At 38.2% G+C, this 19325-nt stretch overlaps 2 protein-coding genes across 4 annotated transcripts; both read left to right on the top strand.

The window, feature by feature from the left end:
• The first annotated feature begins 374 nt into the window (after window positions 1-374).
• Window positions 375-8280, top strand: vps26a (VPS26, retromer complex component A). 2 transcript variants are annotated; one of them, XM_077563886.1, is made up of 10 exons: window positions 380-893; window positions 2093-2255; window positions 3197-3346; window positions 3628-3703; window positions 4515-4671; window positions 4759-4923; window positions 5011-5117; window positions 5271-5372; window positions 6761-6870; window positions 6946-8280. In XM_077563886.1, the coding sequence occupies exons 2-10, from the start codon at window positions 2253-2255 to the stop codon at window positions 7060-7062; spliced, it is 987 nt and encodes a 328-aa protein (XP_077420012.1). In that variant the 5' UTR covers window positions 380-893; window positions 2093-2252; the 3' UTR covers window positions 7063-8280. The 2 variants fall into 2 exon arrangements, with proteins under 2 accessions (XP_077420010.1, XP_077420012.1); XM_077563884.1 differs by lacking the exon at window positions 2093-2255 and having other exon boundaries at window positions 375-893.
• A 428-nt stretch (window positions 8281-8708) lies between these two features.
• On the top strand, window positions 8709-17863 carry supv3l1 (SUV3-like helicase). Of its 2 annotated transcripts, XM_077564898.1 has the most exons (17): window positions 8729-8799; window positions 8960-9166; window positions 10329-10406; window positions 11048-11155; window positions 11250-11364; window positions 11438-11606; window positions 11682-11793; window positions 11987-12064; window positions 12230-12321; window positions 12785-12965; window positions 13802-13895; window positions 14665-14784; window positions 14867-14966; window positions 15072-15152; window positions 15252-15428; window positions 16061-16209; window positions 16310-17863. In XM_077564898.1, exons 2-17 carry the CDS (start codon window positions 9025-9027, stop codon window positions 16722-16724), a joined length of 2211 nt encoding a protein of 736 aa, XP_077421024.1. In that variant the 5' UTR covers window positions 8729-8799; window positions 8960-9024; the 3' UTR covers window positions 16725-17863. The 2 variants fall into 2 exon arrangements, with proteins under 2 accessions (XP_077421023.1, XP_077421024.1); XM_077564897.1 differs by having other exon boundaries at window positions 8709-9166.
• The last annotated feature ends 1462 nt before the right edge of the window (window positions 17864-19325 follow it).

Here is a 19325-nt window from a genome sequence, read left to right as displayed (position 1 = left end):
AGTGGGAAAATGTTAAAATAATAGAAGCAGTTAAGATTTGTTTTTGACGTATATAGGCGTCAATGGCAGTGAATGAGTTAAAATAAAATGTGAAATGTGAAATAATATTTTTCAATTTTAGGAAAAAACGGGGAAAAACATCTCAATTGATGCAACAAATATTACAGGACTCCCTGGATAGGTCAAAAACTTTAGTACCACTAGTTGAGGGTCAACAGGTCAAAAGGTTTTGAATAAAAGACTTGTAAAAAAAAAAAAAACATAATAAAGTATCACAGACATCTTTTGTTGACCTCTCTTTATGACCGCATCTGTTATCGAGTCAAACACAGTACAAAGCATTTGTGTGATTCAAAAAGCTCAATTTCTTCAATATGAGTAATGCTTACTGTGGGTGTTTCTTTTTTTGTCTGAAATTGATGATTAGCGCCTTGGTTTTTAAAACGCTGAGGTCCAGGAAGATATCATCTCATCAATGGACACAATACAGTCACCTGAACCTGCTGGACTCCGTTAAAAATTTAAATTAAATTAAAAAATAATAATAATAAATAAAAGCTTAACAACATACATAACGCCTTTATAAAGTAACGCCCTAAATCATTTTTTTTTCACAAAACATGAAAAAAATGATGAAAATACTGATTATATTAACTAATAATTTCATGGGACGAATTGAATTATCTGGTTAAACCCAACGATGTAGCTAGTTTTACCACACCTATCCAGCATTATCTTAAAGGTCTTAAAGGCAAAAATATTTTTTTCCGTCAAAGTATGACTTGGGCCATTATTTTAAGAACCCTCTGAACATTTTCCAATATTCTACTTGTCACATGGTCCACAGAAATTTGCATCAATCAGATCCTCTGCAGGCAAAGGGAAGGCCAAAGGTAAGCTGACCCCTTTATTTGTCTGAATATTTATTTGTCTATGTTTAAATACATAGTTAAAATCGACACACAATCTTCTACATAATTTGTTTATTTTTAAAATAAATTTTTGAATAACCAATACATTTTTGAATCAGTGTTGGTTTGTGTCAACCTGCTACTAGCATACATGCTATGTGGCTATTTTTTTTATTTACGAGTTGCTCAATATGTAATATTGGAGTTAAAAAAAAAAGACAAATGTTAATTAGATTTTCAGAGCATTACAACAAGTAAAACGGCACATTTGGTGGAATAGCCTTCTAATATGTTATCTGCAGACCCGCTAGTCTAAACACGGCATTCTGATTAATAGCGTGTTTGTGGAATATAAATCCACCGTTTTTTATTCCATTTCACGGGGCGGCCATTTTGTTGCTAGCTGTCATTGAAAATTACATCACAGTTGCTCAGGGCTCATGGCAATGACCAATCACGACTCACCTGTATTCTGAAGATGAGCCATGATTGGTTGTTACCTGACCTCCAGCAACGGGGTATATGCCACGGAGGAGGCGGGACTTCCGACTTCCTGGTTCTCACTCATCAGCTTTGTTTTAGTTTCCTGTTTGCGACGTGTGGGCCGCGTCCCAGTTCGTGCCCCTCGGTTGCGCGCTCCTGTCGACGGGCGCGAGTGTGTAGTGTGTCTTGTCTCAGTTGTCCAAAGCATTTCAAAGAGTTGAGACGCCCTGCACGTCCCGCTGATGGGCGAGAAGGCGCGGTTAGGGGGTGCGAGTGTTGAAACGCGGCCATCAGTGGCCGGAAATGACACGGGAGTCATTGGCATCTACCCCACTGAGATGTCATATTCAGTCAACAGCAAGTGGGGAAATGGCCACTGCCTGTGATGAATAAAAACAGGTGGAGTTTGCTGCTTAATTGATGATCCACAAACACGATATTAATCAGAATGCTGTGTTTAGATTAGTGGGGGCAAATAATATAAATAATTGTTTTGGGGTTGACTTCCCCTTTAAACCTGGTCCAGAATAAATAACTTAAAAAAACAAAACAAGAAAAGAGATTTTAAAAATAAAAAAAACACATATGAGCGTCGAGTCCATCTTTAATTGCTGCTTTCAAAAATCTTGATAACCAGAGACGTAAATGCAAAAGAATTACCGAAATGAAAATCATAACGAATCTTGTTTTGGTTCTAGTCAACAATCACGTGAGCTTTCCTGCCACGCCCACAGCCACCTGACCCGCGTCACGTGACCACCATTCTCGTGAGCGCGACGCCTGGTTCACGCGCACGCGCACGGGCTAAAACTGAGCGAGGCTAAGTTGTTAGCTTCAAGTGTCTACTTGACGGCCAAGATGGTGAGTGGGAATGCGACCACTGGGCTTGTGCTTGTCCTACCACATTATTGCAAAAAAAAAGGGACTTTTATCGATAAAAGTGCAACGTGGATAAGATCTTCCGGTGTGACTTGAAAGTGACCGGTGACTGCTTTTTAAAGCTGACAGAAAAGCTAGCAGGGCTGGTCGAGTTAGCAAAAGTGCGAGGCCGCCTGTGTTGGTTTGTTGCTTTAAAGTAATTCACTACTGCTAGTTAACTAGTTAAAGGGGTTGGATTGTACACGCGTGCTCGCTAATGTCACTAGTAACGACGCTGTTCGCTGTCAAAAAGTTGTCAAGTGTCACCAATGACAGATGGGTTCACTGTGATTTATTTTCCGATTGGAAATGCAGATGCATTTTTGACGAGCTGTTAATTCAACCGAAGAGAGCTAATGTGCATCCTAAAACAGTCACCAATGACTTCGTTGGTGTGTTTCTTTAGTTTTTTTTAAACACTGCAAAATCTTTGATGGACTTGTATGTGTAGTTGTTGGAATAACCACGCCCCCTCCCGCTCTAACCGGACAGTGATTGTAGACTCCCGACATCCTGGTGACACATTGCATTATTTGTGTGTAGGAGGGCTGATGCTGCTACTAACTGTTAGTGTGTGGTAATAATGTGTGTTTTGTTGTAGTTTTGGCCAGAAAAAAACAAGTGTGACTGTACACACCTATCAGCTGATGAGCATGGTTTTGCTTTTAATTAGTTAAAGAGTATTTGTCTTGAGCGCATGATGACTTGCAAAGGAGTAGATGTAAACCAGTTTGTTGGTCTAGCATCTTTATGCCCACACAAGCGTATAAAACCATATTCGCGTAAACCAACCTCTAGCTCACATGACCTCGTCCCAACAGCTGAGTCACTACTCTGTTTTGTCTTTATTGTGTCACCGCTAACGTTATATACTGTTCTTGCAGAGTTTCCTGGGGGGTTTGTTTGGGCCGGTGTGTGAGATTGATGTCCTGCTCAACGATGCAGAGAGCCGGAAGACGGCTGAACTCAAGACAGAAGATGGAAAGCTGGAGAAACATTATATGTTCTATGATGGCGAATCTGTGTCTGGCAAGGTAACCTGATCTGTCACGTGACTATTGATCAACGTTTTTACATCCAATGACATTTTTTAATTCCTACAAATATTCCTTGTATTATTGTAATGAATGCAAACTCGCTACCAAAATGCCATCCACAGCAAATGTCTTATTTTGCTCATATGGTGATGGAAGTCAATGCAAATATCAGGTTATAGACATTGAATATGTACAAAGGGTATGTATTTATGCTTTTTGACAGTTTGATCACAAGCAGAAAAGAATCATCATAAAAAAAAAAAAATTCTGTCCTGCAGGTGAATCTAAATGTAAAGCAGGGTGGAAAACGACTGGAGCACCAGGGCATCCGCATTGAGTTTGTCGGACAGATCGGTGAGCATGATATGCACATTTTACTTAACATCACCCCTCACCCTGCTGTGAATACAAAATGGTAGGGTGTTGTAGTCATGTGACCTGAATGAATATATTGCTTCAGTTCAATGCATTTTTACAAAACACGTTGGCCTTTAAATCAGATACGTTAGATCAGGCCTTGCCAGGCAATCTAAAAGTAAATAAAAACTTAAAACGAACACACTATATTATCAACAAATACTCACAATATATTATAATAAAAATTTTAAATGCTCTCTAGGGGTGTTAGAAAAAATCGATTCGGCAATATATCGCGATATTACAGTGCACAATTATCGAATCGATTCGATACGCGGCCGAATCGATTTTTAAACATCAATTTTTTATGGGAATATTCAACAGAACGCCTTACTTAGCGTTAGGATTCACATATTAAGCATGGAAGACTGTTATATTAATGGAACATTAAGCCTTCATATTTTATTTCAGTGCTGTTCAAACATGGAAACAGACTGCAACCTGTTTGTTAAATGCAGTGGCTCAGTTATAAGCCTGCATTTTCAGATAAAGCAATACATTTTCATACAAATCTTACAGTGTACATGTACAAGATTACTGAATAGTATTTTCTAAATTTGAGTTAGAAAAAAATCGCAATAATCAATTTATAGATTCGTTCCGGGATTAATCGGTAGCGAATCGAATCGTGACCTATGAATCGGGATACGAATCGAATCGCCAGTTACTAGGCAATTCACACCCCTAATGCTCTCTCATGGTTTGTAGCTAAATACAATCTACTGCAATCTCTTCCTCTTGATGTCAGAACTGTTCTCGGACAAAAGCAACACCCACGAGTTTGTGGATCTGGTGAAAGAGTTGGCATTGCCGGGAGAGCTCGCCCAGAACAGAAGCTACGACTTTGAGTTCATGCAAGTGGAGAAGCCCTACGAGTCGTACATTGGAGCTAACGTCAGGCTGAGGCATGGCACCATCAGAATTGTTTTTTTCAGAGCTGTATATTAAACAAACAGAATGAATAATGAAGCTTCTCTTTCATGTCCGTGTAGGTATTTTCTCCGGGTGACAATAGTTCGTCGACTGTCAGATCTGGTCAAGGAGTACGAGCTGATTGTCCACCAGCTGGCCACCTACCCGGACATAAACAACTCGATCAAGATGGAGGTCGGCATAGAAGACTGCCTTCACATAGAGTTTGAATACAATAAATCCAAGTAAGATGACCGACACTATCATCACTGTTTATTAATTTTATTTAATTTTAAGCTTAAACAACTTCTGTCCACATGTCTCACGACTAGGTACCATCTAAAGGATGTCATTGTTGGGAAGATTTACTTCTTGCTGGTCCGGATCAAGATTCAACACATGGAGCTGCAGCTCATCAAGAAGGAGGTAACGGGCATTGGTGAGCATTCAACGTTTATGTTTCAAAACACCGAAGCACTTTTTTGTGTTTGTGCGTCAGTTTCTTTGTTATGAAAAGCGTAACAATATAGTGACATGAAAGACCTCCATGTGCGATTTGGCTGCCTTCAATCAATGTTTATTACCCTTGCAGGTCCCAGTACGACCACGGAGACGGATACGGTTGCCAAGTATGAGATCATGGATGGAGCACCGGTTAAAGGAGAGTCGATCCCAATCAGACTCTTTCTAGCAGGTAACTTCACTTAAAAAAATAAATAAAATTAAAAAAAAGAATAATCATCAATAATTAGCTGATTTTTACAGTTAAAATGCAAGGCATTATACTGCAAGAAACAGGCAAACAGATGATCTTTTTTGTGACTAAAGTTCTTGGTATTAACTCATTCACTGCCATTGACGGCTATAGACGTCATAAATTCATTTGAACTATTTCTATTAGTTTAACATTTTTTTCCACTTTTGTTAACAAGAGTAGGAAAACCTAGAATTTTTTATTTTTTTTTACATTTAGGAGCAGATATAAAATTTGTGATTAATCGTGAGTTAACTAGTGAAGTCATGCGATTAATTACGATTAAAAAATAATAATTGCCTGACACCCCTAATTTTTAAAAATCTTTTCTTAAATAATTGTAATTATTTTTTAAATTTGTAATCTTTTTTTTCTTTAAAGAAACGATTATTAAAAATTAGGGCCGTCAGGCGATTAGAATATTTAATCGTAATTAATTGCAGGACTTCACTAGTTAACTTATGATTAATTTTCATTCACTAACATTCTAGGTTTTCATCCTCTTGTTAACAAAAGTGGGAAAAATGTTAAACTAAATAGAAATAGTTAAAATGAACTTTTGACGTCTATAGCCGTCAATGGCAGTGAATGAGTTAAACATAAAACAAGTAAAATAAAATGAGCATGTCGTGTACAGCTCTAGTGGCTGATGAGCTAACTTATTACACAGATCCTGGAAAACAGACTTCGACATTGAGTCCTGTGAAATAGGTTATTAGGAACTAACTTTTGCACAGCAACCACATGACAGATGTCTGTCTATTCTCTTTCTACGATTCTTTTCAATTTCTACTATGAGAATCCAATCACTGGATTATTTCTATGCCGTTGCCTTGCTGACAAGCAAGACTATTTGGTTAAATCGGGCTTCATTGCGTTGTCCTTTTTAGCCAACCTGAATCAACAGCGCCATCTTCTGGTTGCAGGCAGTTTTTTGGTGAAATCGGGCTTCATTGCGTTGTCCTTTTTAGCCAACCTGAATCAACAGCGCCATCTTCTGGTTGCAGGCAGTTTGGCCTCCAGCACTTCCAAGACGTAGCCTTGTCATGAAGGCTATAAAGCGATTTCTCCTATTTTTGTGTGCGGCATAACGGGGGAAATGCATCGTCACCATGTTTGCTTTGAACTCTGCACTCCACTAATTGACTCGAGTCTGCAGACCTCAGAGCCCTACTGGGTTTTTATTCCATCTGCATTTCTTTGATGTCGACCTACTGGAGTAATATGTTCTGATTTCTGACATTTATTTTCACTTTAGAGGGAAATGAATCGACTAATAGTTATGGTGCCTCCGTCTTTGCTATGCATAATTACATATTTTTGACCAGGCTACGACTTGACAACCACCATGAGAGACGTCAACAAGAAGTTCTCCGTACGTTACTTCCTGAATTTGGTATTAGTTGACGAAGAAGATAGAAGATACTTTAAGCAGCAGGTAAATCACGTCCACGCAGCTTTTCAATCTGCCACTCGGTCCCACTCACGGCTACGTATTTGCTCATGTCCTCAGGAGATTGTTTTATGGAGGAAAGCTCCAGAGAAGATGAAAAAACGAAACTTCCTCCAGCGCTATGAGTCTCCCGATTCCCAAACTCAACCTGTTAATGCGGAGCAGCCCGAGATGTGAGGGCGAACAAAGCCATGAACTGAAATCCAAAACACACACACAACCGGACTCTCACTGCTGAGCAGCCAGAGATGTGACAGTTGTCCCACTGTCTGCTTGGACTTTATACATGAACACACACACACACACACACACACACACACAAAACGACATCTTCGTCACTTCGGCGAGTTGTCCTATTCGGATTGCTGAATTCCCGACGACACGCTGACATGACAAGGGCAAAGAAGACGGTAATTTGCTCACACCTTTTTTTTTTTTGCTAACAGGATTTCATTCGCTTGCATCATTTAGTGTGGAACCATCCACAGCTATGATACACTGTTGGGCTGTGCTTTCTTACAATATGTGACCTTTCAACCACAATGACACTACATCACTCTTGGTGAGCCATCTTGTTAAGGAGACACCGTCACTCGTAAGCAAAAGATGCAGTTTAGATGTCACATTTGTTTGGAACTGACAAACAAATTTGGTTTCTAATCCTGTCTGTCATGTTCCAGCACAATAGTTCTCAGATTGTACCCCTGAATGTTCTTTCTGATAGCAACTCTTTATAGATGAATACATTTTAAGCTCTGAAGGTATTTGATGCGGTTCCCACAGTTAGACATATTTGGCCCGTTTTTGTGTGTGGGCCTAAGGTTTTCAATTAATACCGTTCAATGTAATAATTATGCTCAAGTCTGCTGTTGCAAGTGCTCAGTTTATGTAAATCCACCACTATTTCACTGTGATGCTAAGACATTTAAACGGTTATATGATGTCAGCAAAATCCATGCAATGGGGAATTAGCCCATAAGCTCTGTGTTGCACAAAGGTGTTTAAATGTCCACTTTATCTGCAATGCGAAACTCGATTTCCATTTATATACTGTATTACATAGTGTTTTACTGGAATTGTGTGTTGTCTAATGTGCAAAGTCATGACTCCATGGCTTTCATTAACTTGGAAGCGCACGTGTCCGCTGTTGAGTTTGTCACTTCACTCAACAGTTAAATAGGAATTTTATCCCTAAATTTGGGAAACATGCAAGATTTTTTTTGTCTGTCTAATCAGGTTGGCTGTTTGTCCTACAAAAATATATATTAAAAATGCTGTCCTCACTTATTTGCATGGTATCGTTTCACAACAAACAAGAACAGTGTATGTACAGTATATACATTGAACCCTTAAATACTAAAAATGAATCGAATAAAAGCAAATTTATATTGACAATATATTGAGTCATTTATTCTAGGTAAAGCGAAAATGAATTTGTGGTTCAGTAATCCCATTTGATAAAATTTTATTTGGAATCACGAGATACATAAATTATAGGGTGGATTGAGTAATACAGCTAGACATACTATTTACATAAACATCCACACGTTTATGAAAACCTTATGGTCCCGCCTTCTTTTGGAGAGCCTTGAAAGTAATCTGATTGGCTGGGCTAAGTACCAACCTCATTAAATGTGCAATAACTATTTTACGGGTTGTGTGCAAATATGCCAATTTTTAAATCACCTTAGCTATTTGTACTCAAACCTGTACAATACGCAGCCATTTCGTTCATACATATTTCACAAAGGCAAGGTCTAAAAAAACATGTGTCTTGTGTAAATATGTGGGTATTATTTTATTTGCCACTCATTTTAACACAGGCATCTTTGCGGACATCTACAGGTAGACTGGTCCTTTCGCACGTTGGCGCATAGCAGGAAGTGTGTTGACCGTCCTCTAGTCAAGCCAGCGGTGTGTTTTCATATTTTGGATGTATGGCGGCTCGTTAACGCCGGTTTTGCGGAATCCCATTTCTGTAAAATAAACTAGAGAGGGGAGGGGCAAACGATGTCGGTGAACCGGTGTTTGTATTTGTTTTCTCGACTTCGTCGCCATGTTGACGCTCGCACAGCTCGCCTGGCCAGAAGTAGCTGTCATGCGTCTACTGGATCTGCTTCGTTGCATGGAGAGCACCCGATGTGTGCTGTGGTTAGCAGCAGGAATTCTTCTTCATCCTCCAAACCTCCGGACACATCTCTTTTTGTCCCTCTCACGCTGAAGACTGACCTGTCTGCGGAAGGGAGTGTGGGAGCGGAGTTGACCCAGCATCTAGACAAAAGTGAGTAAACCCAACTTGAACAAAAGTCATGCTGCTCTTCTCTATCATCAGTGGGCAAAGTTTTCCGCTCAAGGACCACATTTGAGTTTTAAAATGACAACAGATGAGCCCCGACATTTGTAGACGAGGGTTATTAAGCTGTGTGTGTAAAATCGGTTGTTTTACTATAAAATAATAATTTGTTCTTATATATTTATTTTATCATTGCATTAATTAATTATCAATCAAATAGTAAAAGGTAAATGTATTTATTATTATTATTATTATTATTCATAATCTGTACAGACCAATGATTTTACAAAATAGTATGCATTAAATATCTTTAACTATTTTTAAATTATTTAAAATGATTTTGTAAAGCAAGTGTACAAAGAATGTTCATTTACAGCACTGATTATTTAAAAATACAATAACAAATAAATAACTGATAAATGTATGTTATCTAGTCATATTTATTTTATTACACTAGCTACATTAAGTATTTTATTTTCTAAACAGTTGCATGTTTTTGTTTTTCACAAATTTTTAAATTTATTATTTACAATAAATTACCAATTATTTCATAAACTGTTAGTTGACAATTTTTATTCATAATAAAATAAACAATTTAACACTGAAAAATGTATTTATAAAATGGTTTAAAAATGGTTTTAAAATGGTTTGACATACGTAATGTATTTACATCTCCAGTTATTTAAACTAAAAACAATATACTGTATGTGTATTCTAATGTTTGATTATATTATTTACATTAAATACATTAACCAGTCAAAATTGTTTATTTTACTAAACTTTGAAACATTTATTTTTAATTAATAAATTTACCCATTACTTAAAATATTAAATGTACGTTACATGTCAAATTATTTCTTGGAATATCTTTACATTTACAATTTTATATTTTATTAACTTTATTATTTACAATAGCTCTATAAACCAATTATTTGCTAAATAAAGAATAAAATACATTTTAATGAAACATATTTAGGGGGCGGGGGGTCTAAATTAAAAATATTTAATTTAATATCACAATATTATTATTAACGCTTGGTGAGCCGTACCTACTTTGCCTACCTTTAGTATTGACTGTATTAGCTGTCGAACGCGTTGCCTCAAATATTAAACTTTTACATGTGCTTGTACACTCTGTTCTTTTTTTTAGATGAACTTTTGAAAATTGTGAACCGGTTTTACAAGAAGAAAGAGATTCAGAAACTGGCTGCAGATAACGGACTGGATGGTGAGAAATGCTACTACTACTACTACTACTACTACTACTACTACTACTTGCTGCTGCTACTGCTACTGCTACTGCTACTGCTTCTGCTGCTGCTGCTACTACTGCTGCTGCTGCTGCTACTGCTACTGCTACTGCTACTGCTACTGCTACTACTACTACTACTACTACTACTACTACTACTTACTGCTACTGCTACTACTGCTACTACTACTGCTGCTGCTGCTGCTGCTGCTACTGCTACTACTACTTACTACTACTGCTACTGCTACTACTGCTACTACTACTACTAATACTAATACTAATACTACTAATAAACCATTGAATTTAACTTTAACATTTTTTTCAACTGCCATAATATTCCTAACTTACCATAAAGAAACCCAAAGACTACTCAATAGAATGCTATTTTGTGACATTTATCTGTAATAAAATGTTGACTTTTCCTAAGCTGTTAGCCTAATGAGTCCACTTTATATCTGTTCTCCTTAGTATTGGCTATGCTCGTAATACAGTAAGAGTTTCATTTTCAAATAATGCAGAAAGAGTTATCGACAGTGAAATTGAAAGACTGCATACCACCACTGTTGTCAAAGTGTGCATGCTTTATTCACTGTGTGATCTGCTTTTCTGTGTTCATGCAGCACGACTCTTCCACCAGGCCTTTATCAACTTCAGGAAATACATCCTCGAGGTCACATCACTACCCGCTGATCTGCACATCATTCTCAGCGACATTTGCTGTGGAGCTGGTTTGTCCTAAAATATGCAAATCTAGAAAATGGATGGAATAAATAAAAAATAAAAAATCCTACACAATCTTTTTGTGTTTCTTTTGACGTCAAGGTCACATAGATGACATCTACCCATACTTTATGCGACACGCCAAGCAGATCTTTCCCATGCTTGACTGTATGGACGACCTGAGGAAGATCTCTGACCTCAGAGTTCCTGTTAACTGGTAAACACATACCATACAAAATGTGAAGAGGGAAATGATTCATATTCTTATTCTGTATGTGTGTGCTCTGTAGGTACCCCGAGGCCCGTACTATCCAGAGGAAGGTGATCTTCCACGCCGGCCCCACCAACAGCGGCAAAACCTACCACGCCATCCAACGCTACCTGGCTGCAAAGTCAGGGGTCTACTGTGGACCCCTCAAACTTCTCGCCCACGAAATCTTTGAGAAGACCAACCAGGCCGTATGTAACTTCCTGTCTCTCCAATTCATGTATTAAGAGTGTGCTTTCTATACGTGTGAAATTGTCTATTCTCAGGGTGTGCCGTGTGACCTGGTTACTGGCGAGGAGAGGACGTTTATGGACCCGGACGGCCGAGCGTCTGCTCATGTGGCCTGCACCATCGAGATGTGCAGCGTCACAACGCCATGTGAGACTTGAGACGACTTCTGTGCTCATTTAAAATAAATAGAATTGCTGATAATAATTCCTTCCAAAATTGGATTTGTATTTCTTAATGAATACATTTCTGCTGATCACATCAATTGTTAGTTTAGCCACATGGTCAGAATTTGTCTTCTTTTTTTTTCTTTTTCTTCAAGACACTTGTATTTGTTTTGTAGATGAAGTGGCTGTGATCGATGAAATCCAAATGATCCGAGATCCTTCACGAGGCTGGGCCTGGACCAGAGCACTGCTGGGTTTGTCTCGCACGCATGCACAAAAACACGCCACTATGCTTCAACCACGCACATATGAACACACACACACACACACACACACACACAGACATCAATTAATAATTGTTTACCCCATGAATCCAACTTTTATTCAAACAGGTGATGTATGTGTGTGTGTGGAAACAGGTCTCTGTGCAGAGGAGATTCATGTGTGTGGGGAACCTGCAGCCATCGATTTTATCAGAGAGCTGATGTACACCACTGGAGAGGAGGTGGAGGTGAGTCACTGTAAACCCTATCTCACGTGTGGCGTGTACTGTATACATTCACTGCATATCTTTAAATGATCACAAGAGCCAATAAAAGAGCTGTATCTAGTGATGGGAAAATGAAGCTTCATGAAGCACTTGCAATACTTTTTGACTCCTCAAGATGGCACTCATGATTCAAAGATGCAATGCAAATGTAATCAATTTTTATTGCACTTGCCTTTATCTTTAAACCAAGAGCACCATCTAGAGGAGTCAAAAAGTATCGCAAATGCTTCATGAAGCTTTATTTTGCCATCACTAGCTGTATCCAAATAAAATAAAAATAATGCTCACTTTTGAAGTATTAACAATATATTAATTATTGTGGTTGCAGTTTACTGTGTAAAGCTGCACTACGTTATAATGGGAGTTGTTAGAACATATTGGACGGAGCAGGTCTTTCTCATCACGTATCTCTTCCTCTGTCCAGGTCCACACCTACCAGCGTCTAACTCCATTCTCCATCCTGAATAAGGCTGTAGAGTCTCTTGACCACCTGAGAGCAGGCGACTGCATCGTGTGTTTCAGTAAAAACGACATCTACTCCATAAGCAGGCAGATTGAAGCCAGAGGGATGGAATGTGCTGTCATCTATGGAAGCTTACCTCCAGGTGAGCTTGCCTATGTCAGACAAAGAAAAAGGGTTTTCGTGAAAACTCATTCATTGCCATAAATTCATTTAACTATTTCTATTAGTTTAACATTTTTCCACTTTTGTTAACAAGAGAATGAAAACCTTTTTTTAATTGCACATTTATAAATTAAAATTTGTTATTAATCGTGAGTTAACTAGTGAAGTCATGCAATTAATTACAATTAAACATTTTAATCGCCCGACGCCCCTAATTTTTTGTAATTTTCTCTTTTCTTTTTTAATCTTCTCTTTTTTTTTAAATAATCTAGTGAAGTCATGCGATTAATTACAATGAAAAAAAAATAATCGCATGACGCCCCTAATTTTTAAATATTTTTTTCTTTTTTAAAATTTTTTATAAAAATTAACAAGTGAAGTCATGCGATTAACTACAATAAAACATTTGTTAGCGCCTGACGCCCCTAATTTTGTAATAATCTTTTTTCTTTAAAAAAAATATATATATATTTTATCGCCTGTCGCCCCTAATTTTTTTAATAATCTTTTTTTCTTTTATGATTTTTTTTAAAAGAAAAGATTATTAAAAATTAGGAGCGTCAAGCGATTAAATTTTATAATTGTAATTAATCGCATGACTTCACTAGTTAACTCATGATTAATCACAAATTTTATATATTTTCTAAATGTACAATATTTGTTTTCTCTAGGTTTTAATACTCTTGTTAACAAAAGTGGAAAAAATGTGAAACAAATAGAAATAGTTCAAATTAATGTTTGACGTCTATAGCCGTCAATGGCAGTGAGTGAGTTAAAAAAAAAGAAGTGTAACTTAAGATGAACCCCATTTTTCAGGCACCAAACTCTCTCAAGCCAAGAAGTTCAATGATCCCGATGACCCTTGCAAAATATTGGTAGCAACCGATGCGATTGGGATGGGTCTTAATTTGTAAGTGCCAGCATACACACACACATACATTGGGCACTGCATAATAGATTGACACATAATATAAGATCTGTATCAAAATATTTACCGTAAAGATCATTTTTGATTGAGACTAGAGGTATTCATTGACATTAACAATGTTTATCAGGCACATTGCATTCATTTAGCTTTTTTTTTTCTTCCTAGAATTGGTACAACTGTATTGCCTTAAAAAAAAACTAATGGAGAAAAAAAATCATCCAATAATTGGTAAGAAGATTGATAAAAAAAAAGGTAAAAAAATATTATTTTTAAGTAATGCTAAACTTTTTTTTCCCCACCGAATTAGCCGAATAACTTGGGACATAGAACTGTATACTATGTGCAATATTTAGATGCTTTTCATGTAGCTAACTGAGATCAGCATTATAATGCAGTGCAATTCTACTTGATTCTAAACTATATTCACATAAGTTATGCACGTTAAAAATGACCGTGTCAATCAAAAAAGGCTATTATCTTCATAAAGGGCACATTTTCATGAAGCCCATTTTGATTGTTGAACTTGTCACAGTGACCCTGAAGACATTTTAAATTGTCGTGACTTCTGTTGGATGTTTGTTTTTACAAAAAAATGTGATTGTTCATTAACATCTATCAAATCTATCAACATTTCATTACCCATCTTGGAAATTAATCAGGAAAGAGTGAGTGCAATAAAGTCAAAATTCGATCTAAACCTTGAGTTAGCCTACTGTAGTTCTTAAAGGCTCGATTGTCTTCTTCCCTCCAGGAGCATAAAACGCATCATCTTTAACAGTCTGGTGAAGCCGAACGTCAACGAAAAAGGAGAGAAGCAGATGGAGACCATCAGCACGTCACAGGCTCTCCAAATCGCTGGACGAGCTGGAAGGTCAGTCTCATATTTTATTATTATTTTCCCGTCTGTCCGATTATACCTAGCGGTTCATTTCCTGCATTGCCGTCTCCTCCAGATTCGCCTCCAAGTTCAAAGAGGGTGAGGTTACCACCATGCTCAGAGATGATCTTCCAATCCTGAAGGATATACTGAGTCGCACAGTGGAGCCCATTGAGGTGGTCATGCCTCACTTGTCTTATGCCCTTTAGAGATATGATCATGGTCATTTTTATTTTCGTCTCCACAATAAAGTCACAATAAGAATCTCTGTTTCTTCTCAGACCGCAGGTCTCCATCCCACTGCAGAGCAGATTGAGATGTTTGCTTATCATCTACCTGAAGCTACTCTCTCGAACCTCATTGTGAGTTCTAGCACAGCATGAGCTAATTTGACAAAAAGGCCAAATTGAGTATGATGTACAGTATTTATTGATTTTTTTTTTTTTTTTTTTTTTTAACAGGACATTTTTGTCAGCCTCTCCCAGGTGGGCGGCTTGTATTTTGTTTGCAACATTGATGACTTTAAGTTCCTGGCTGACATGATTCAGCACATCCCGCTCAACCTGAGATCACGCTACGTCTTCTGCACGGCTCCCATCAACAAAAAGCAGCCTTTTGTATGCACGTCTTTCTTAAAGGTGAGCACGGGCAACGGATTTCTGGTTTATGGGGATTTGCCAACGTTTTATTCTGGTTGGAAGCTGAATATGGCAATACTAGGAATTAGACTTGTAAAATCTAAATCTGTGATGCTATTTGTCCGCCTAATCATATTCACAATTATGATTACACACACACGCACGTTTATTTTACTGCCTTTGTGGGGCCATCTCATTGACATAATACATTTCCTAGCCCCTTCCCCTAACCCCAACCATCACAAATGATTGCCTATTCCTTACCCTAACCTCAACCATAACCCAATTCAAACTTAAACTCTAAAACCAAGTCTTGACCCTCAAAAAGGAGGTCTAAGCAAAATGGCCCCACATGGACGGGTGGGCCCCACAACTCTGTGAAATCCCGAAATGTTGGCCCTACAAAAACACACAAGCACACGTCCATTTTAATCCCCCATTGAGCTATTGTCAAGCGTCCTTTGGTCCTTGAAAAAAAGTCTACACACCCCTGTTCTAATACCAGGTTTTTGTGGAGGAAAAAAAAGAAAGAAAAAGACCAAGATCATTTCCAAACTTCTCATCCAATGTCACATATTTGTATCTGAATTGTGCACTCACTGCTCTGATTCTACTTCCTGTTTCTACTTCAGTTTGCCCGTCAGTTCAGCCGAGACGAACCCTTGACCTTTGACTGGGTCTGCCGCCATGTCAACTGGCCACTGGCCCCGCCCAAAAACATAAAAGACCTGGTTCACCTGGAGGCTGTTCACGACGTGCTGGATCTTTACCTCTGGTTAAGGTAATTTTGAGGAACTACATTATTATTTTATTAACATTATGATAATACTGTTATCATATTTTCTTCATCATGCTTAACCTCCACGTCGCTTCTCATCTAGTTACCGTTTCATGGACATGTTTCCCGATACTGCCTCTGTCCGAGAAATTCAACAGGAATTGGACACCGCCATCCAAGTGGGCGTCCGGAATATCACACGCCTCATCCGAGCCACAAACCCGGCCATCACCGGCCCGCTTCAGATGCAGAAGAAGGGCGTCCAAACCGACGCCACCAATAGCCATTCGTCAGGAATCACTAAGAACCCGAGCACTACCAGGCGCTGGGGACAGGCCATGGACAACTCGCTCACGAATCGCCTGGTGCAAGATGGACTCTTGACGTCCAAGATGCTGGAGCAGCTGCAGAGCGAGTGGGCTCATGGACAGAGGAAGGAGTCCGCCAGTCATAGCGCACTGGGTTTTAAAAGTCACAGTAAAACAGATAAAGACAATAAGAGGAAAAAGACGAAATGAACCGTCATGTAGGACATCACGTGATCTGAACATATTGGGGGTTTTTACATTCTCCTACCTAATAATAAAAAAAATGGACGTACAACTCTTAGGTAAGAATCATGTGGACCTTCACACACTTAAAAATGTATTAAAGTGTAGTTTCTCCCCAACCAGTCAATCATGAGATAAGACAACATTTTGAGAAGTCACTAAATAAAGCTCTTGTTTTGTATGCAAATAAAGGCAGTTGTGACGTTAATTTTGGTCGACAGCAGAGGGCGCTATTGGCCAAAATACTGTAATGGCTACCTGAAATGGATGAAAAGTGACGAATTTATTTTATTTGTTTTTTTCTTATTCCACAAACACAATATCAATCAGAATGTCGTGTTAAGACTAGTGGGGAATATGCAACATATTCTTACAAAAGCGTTTTTGCGTTAAGTTCCCGTTGTAGTATTTTCTTGTCAACCTGTTCGACACATTTCTATTATGTTAGTAAACTCAAAATGTTATCAAATATTGTTTTTAAAATTGCGTTTAACGTGATTTATGGAAGTGGTTGGCAAGAAAATATTTAAGTCACTCCTCAATGTCATTGATTTGTGTGTACTGTATCACACTAGCAATTTATTATGACAACATCAATGTCAGAGAAATAGAAGTTGAGACCATTTGGGAGTTCTGAATCAAAAATTTCAACGTTTAAAAATATGTGAGAAGGTACATTTTGAAATCAAACAAACCAGGTTTAACCATACCAAAGATACTATTTGGTAGCGTTACTGTTTCTGGTATACCAATCTATGCTTGTACACAGGACTAAGTATTCCCATTGTTTACTATTATGAAGTGGTTAAGAGTTGAAACTGTGACCCAGTGTCCTGCAGTTGCCCATGTTGCAACCTGACTTTGGTAAGACTGTGCTACTATACTGCTTGACGCCAGCAGACCGTGTCATTTTTGCAATAACGATAAAGCTTTTTGTCGCTGTTATGCAGTTTAGCTGTGTGGGTCAACAATAGCAAATAGCATCAGAAAAGAAGCGGATTGGCCATTTGTATTTGTGCTTACCGACTGCGTTCACAAAAAGTAAGCATTACATGTACTGTTATCTAACCTGAGACTGATTTCAACAGAAAATTAAATTCCAAAGAAAGAAACGCATGGACCCATGTTATTGCAAACCTCAGATACCGCGCAAATATGCTCCACAGTTGCTGTGAGTTGCAGAGGTGATGACTTCACAAAAATCGGATTGGTCACTTAGTAAATTTGCGCCTTGACTTAACGGAACAAAAAACAATGTAATGTAAAAAAAAGTAATTAATAAATCATAGCAGTTTTCACTGCCGAAAAAAATGTGTTTGTAATCATACAAACAACTTCATATTCATACCTCAGTGGTATCCAAAAACACACCCTGCAAATTGCCTCAAGGTTTATCACTATGAGACAAAACAAAAACAATATAATCACCTTGATATGCATGTTTTCGCTTGACAAGTACAGCGTTAATATGCCGGGGGCAAATGACAATCAACATTTTAATACTTCAGGATTGCCACTTCATTGGTTTGTCTGACTGTCTGCTCTATTTGAGTCCTTCTGCTTTATCTGCCAGACTGGATCCATGCCCATCTAGTCACGTGTCTACTTGTGTGGTGTACACACACACACAGACAAATCCAATAAAATCCTATGCTTGATGGAGTGGATTGGATTAAAGCCACCGATGTACAAATTCTGGAATGTATTGATGAGATCTCTGTCAGATATGCACTCGCAACAGAGTGATAGACAACAACAAATGAGAGGATTAGAGGAACACAGACAGAAGCAGGGAGAGAGAAATTGCGTGCTCACGGGGGTGAAACCGCTAATCTGCGAAAGATTAACCTGTCCCATTGCCCAGTTTCCCTCTTATTAATTTGCATAGCCCTGGTATTGAGAGAAAATAAAAAACTGGGGCAGTGGACACTATCAAAAGTGTTTCTATAGCATCAAAGACATAAAAGACCTGAGTTAGGCACAAGGTTAGTATCTTTGATCATAAAAAAACAGCTCAGGAAAACACTAACAAACTGTAGGCAAATCGGCAAAATTGAGTTTTTACTAAAAATGAGGTTTTTGATTAGTTGTTGACAGTATCAGTTGAAGTAGGACAGAAGCAGAAACGAGTTGGACTGTATTTGACAGTCCTAACGATGTTTATTTTTTTATTTTTTGCGCTTGGAACATGAAAATGTCAACTTTTCAGTTGACCAGGAACGCAGTGCTTATTTTCCCAGTTCCAGACTCCACATCAGCAACTCCTTTGGGTTTGCAGCTATCTGCAGAACAGCCAATCAGAGACCTCCTTAACGTCAAATCTACCTAGACTTGGTGAGATACGTGAACGTTGCCGCCGTATTCTTTGTGTCGAAGTGGAGCGATTATTATTATTATTATTATTATTATTATTATTATTTTCCTCTGTTTGGAACTTCAGCAACTTTTCCACACAGAAAGCCAGATCTCATAGGATTAAGAGTGACCAATTACATTTGACTGAAAATGGATGGATGGATATTTGGCCATTATGATTAGGAATTTGCTTTGCAGCTAATTAAACCACGC

This window comes from Vanacampus margaritifer, chromosome 4, assembly GCF_051991255.1.
Source record: "Vanacampus margaritifer isolate UIUO_Vmar chromosome 4, RoL_Vmar_1.0, whole genome shotgun sequence".
Taxonomy (NCBI): domain Eukaryota; kingdom Metazoa; phylum Chordata; class Actinopteri; order Syngnathiformes; family Syngnathidae; genus Vanacampus; species Vanacampus margaritifer.
Note: the sequence above shows the minus strand (reverse complement) of the source record. Positions and strands in the feature narration are given on the sequence as shown.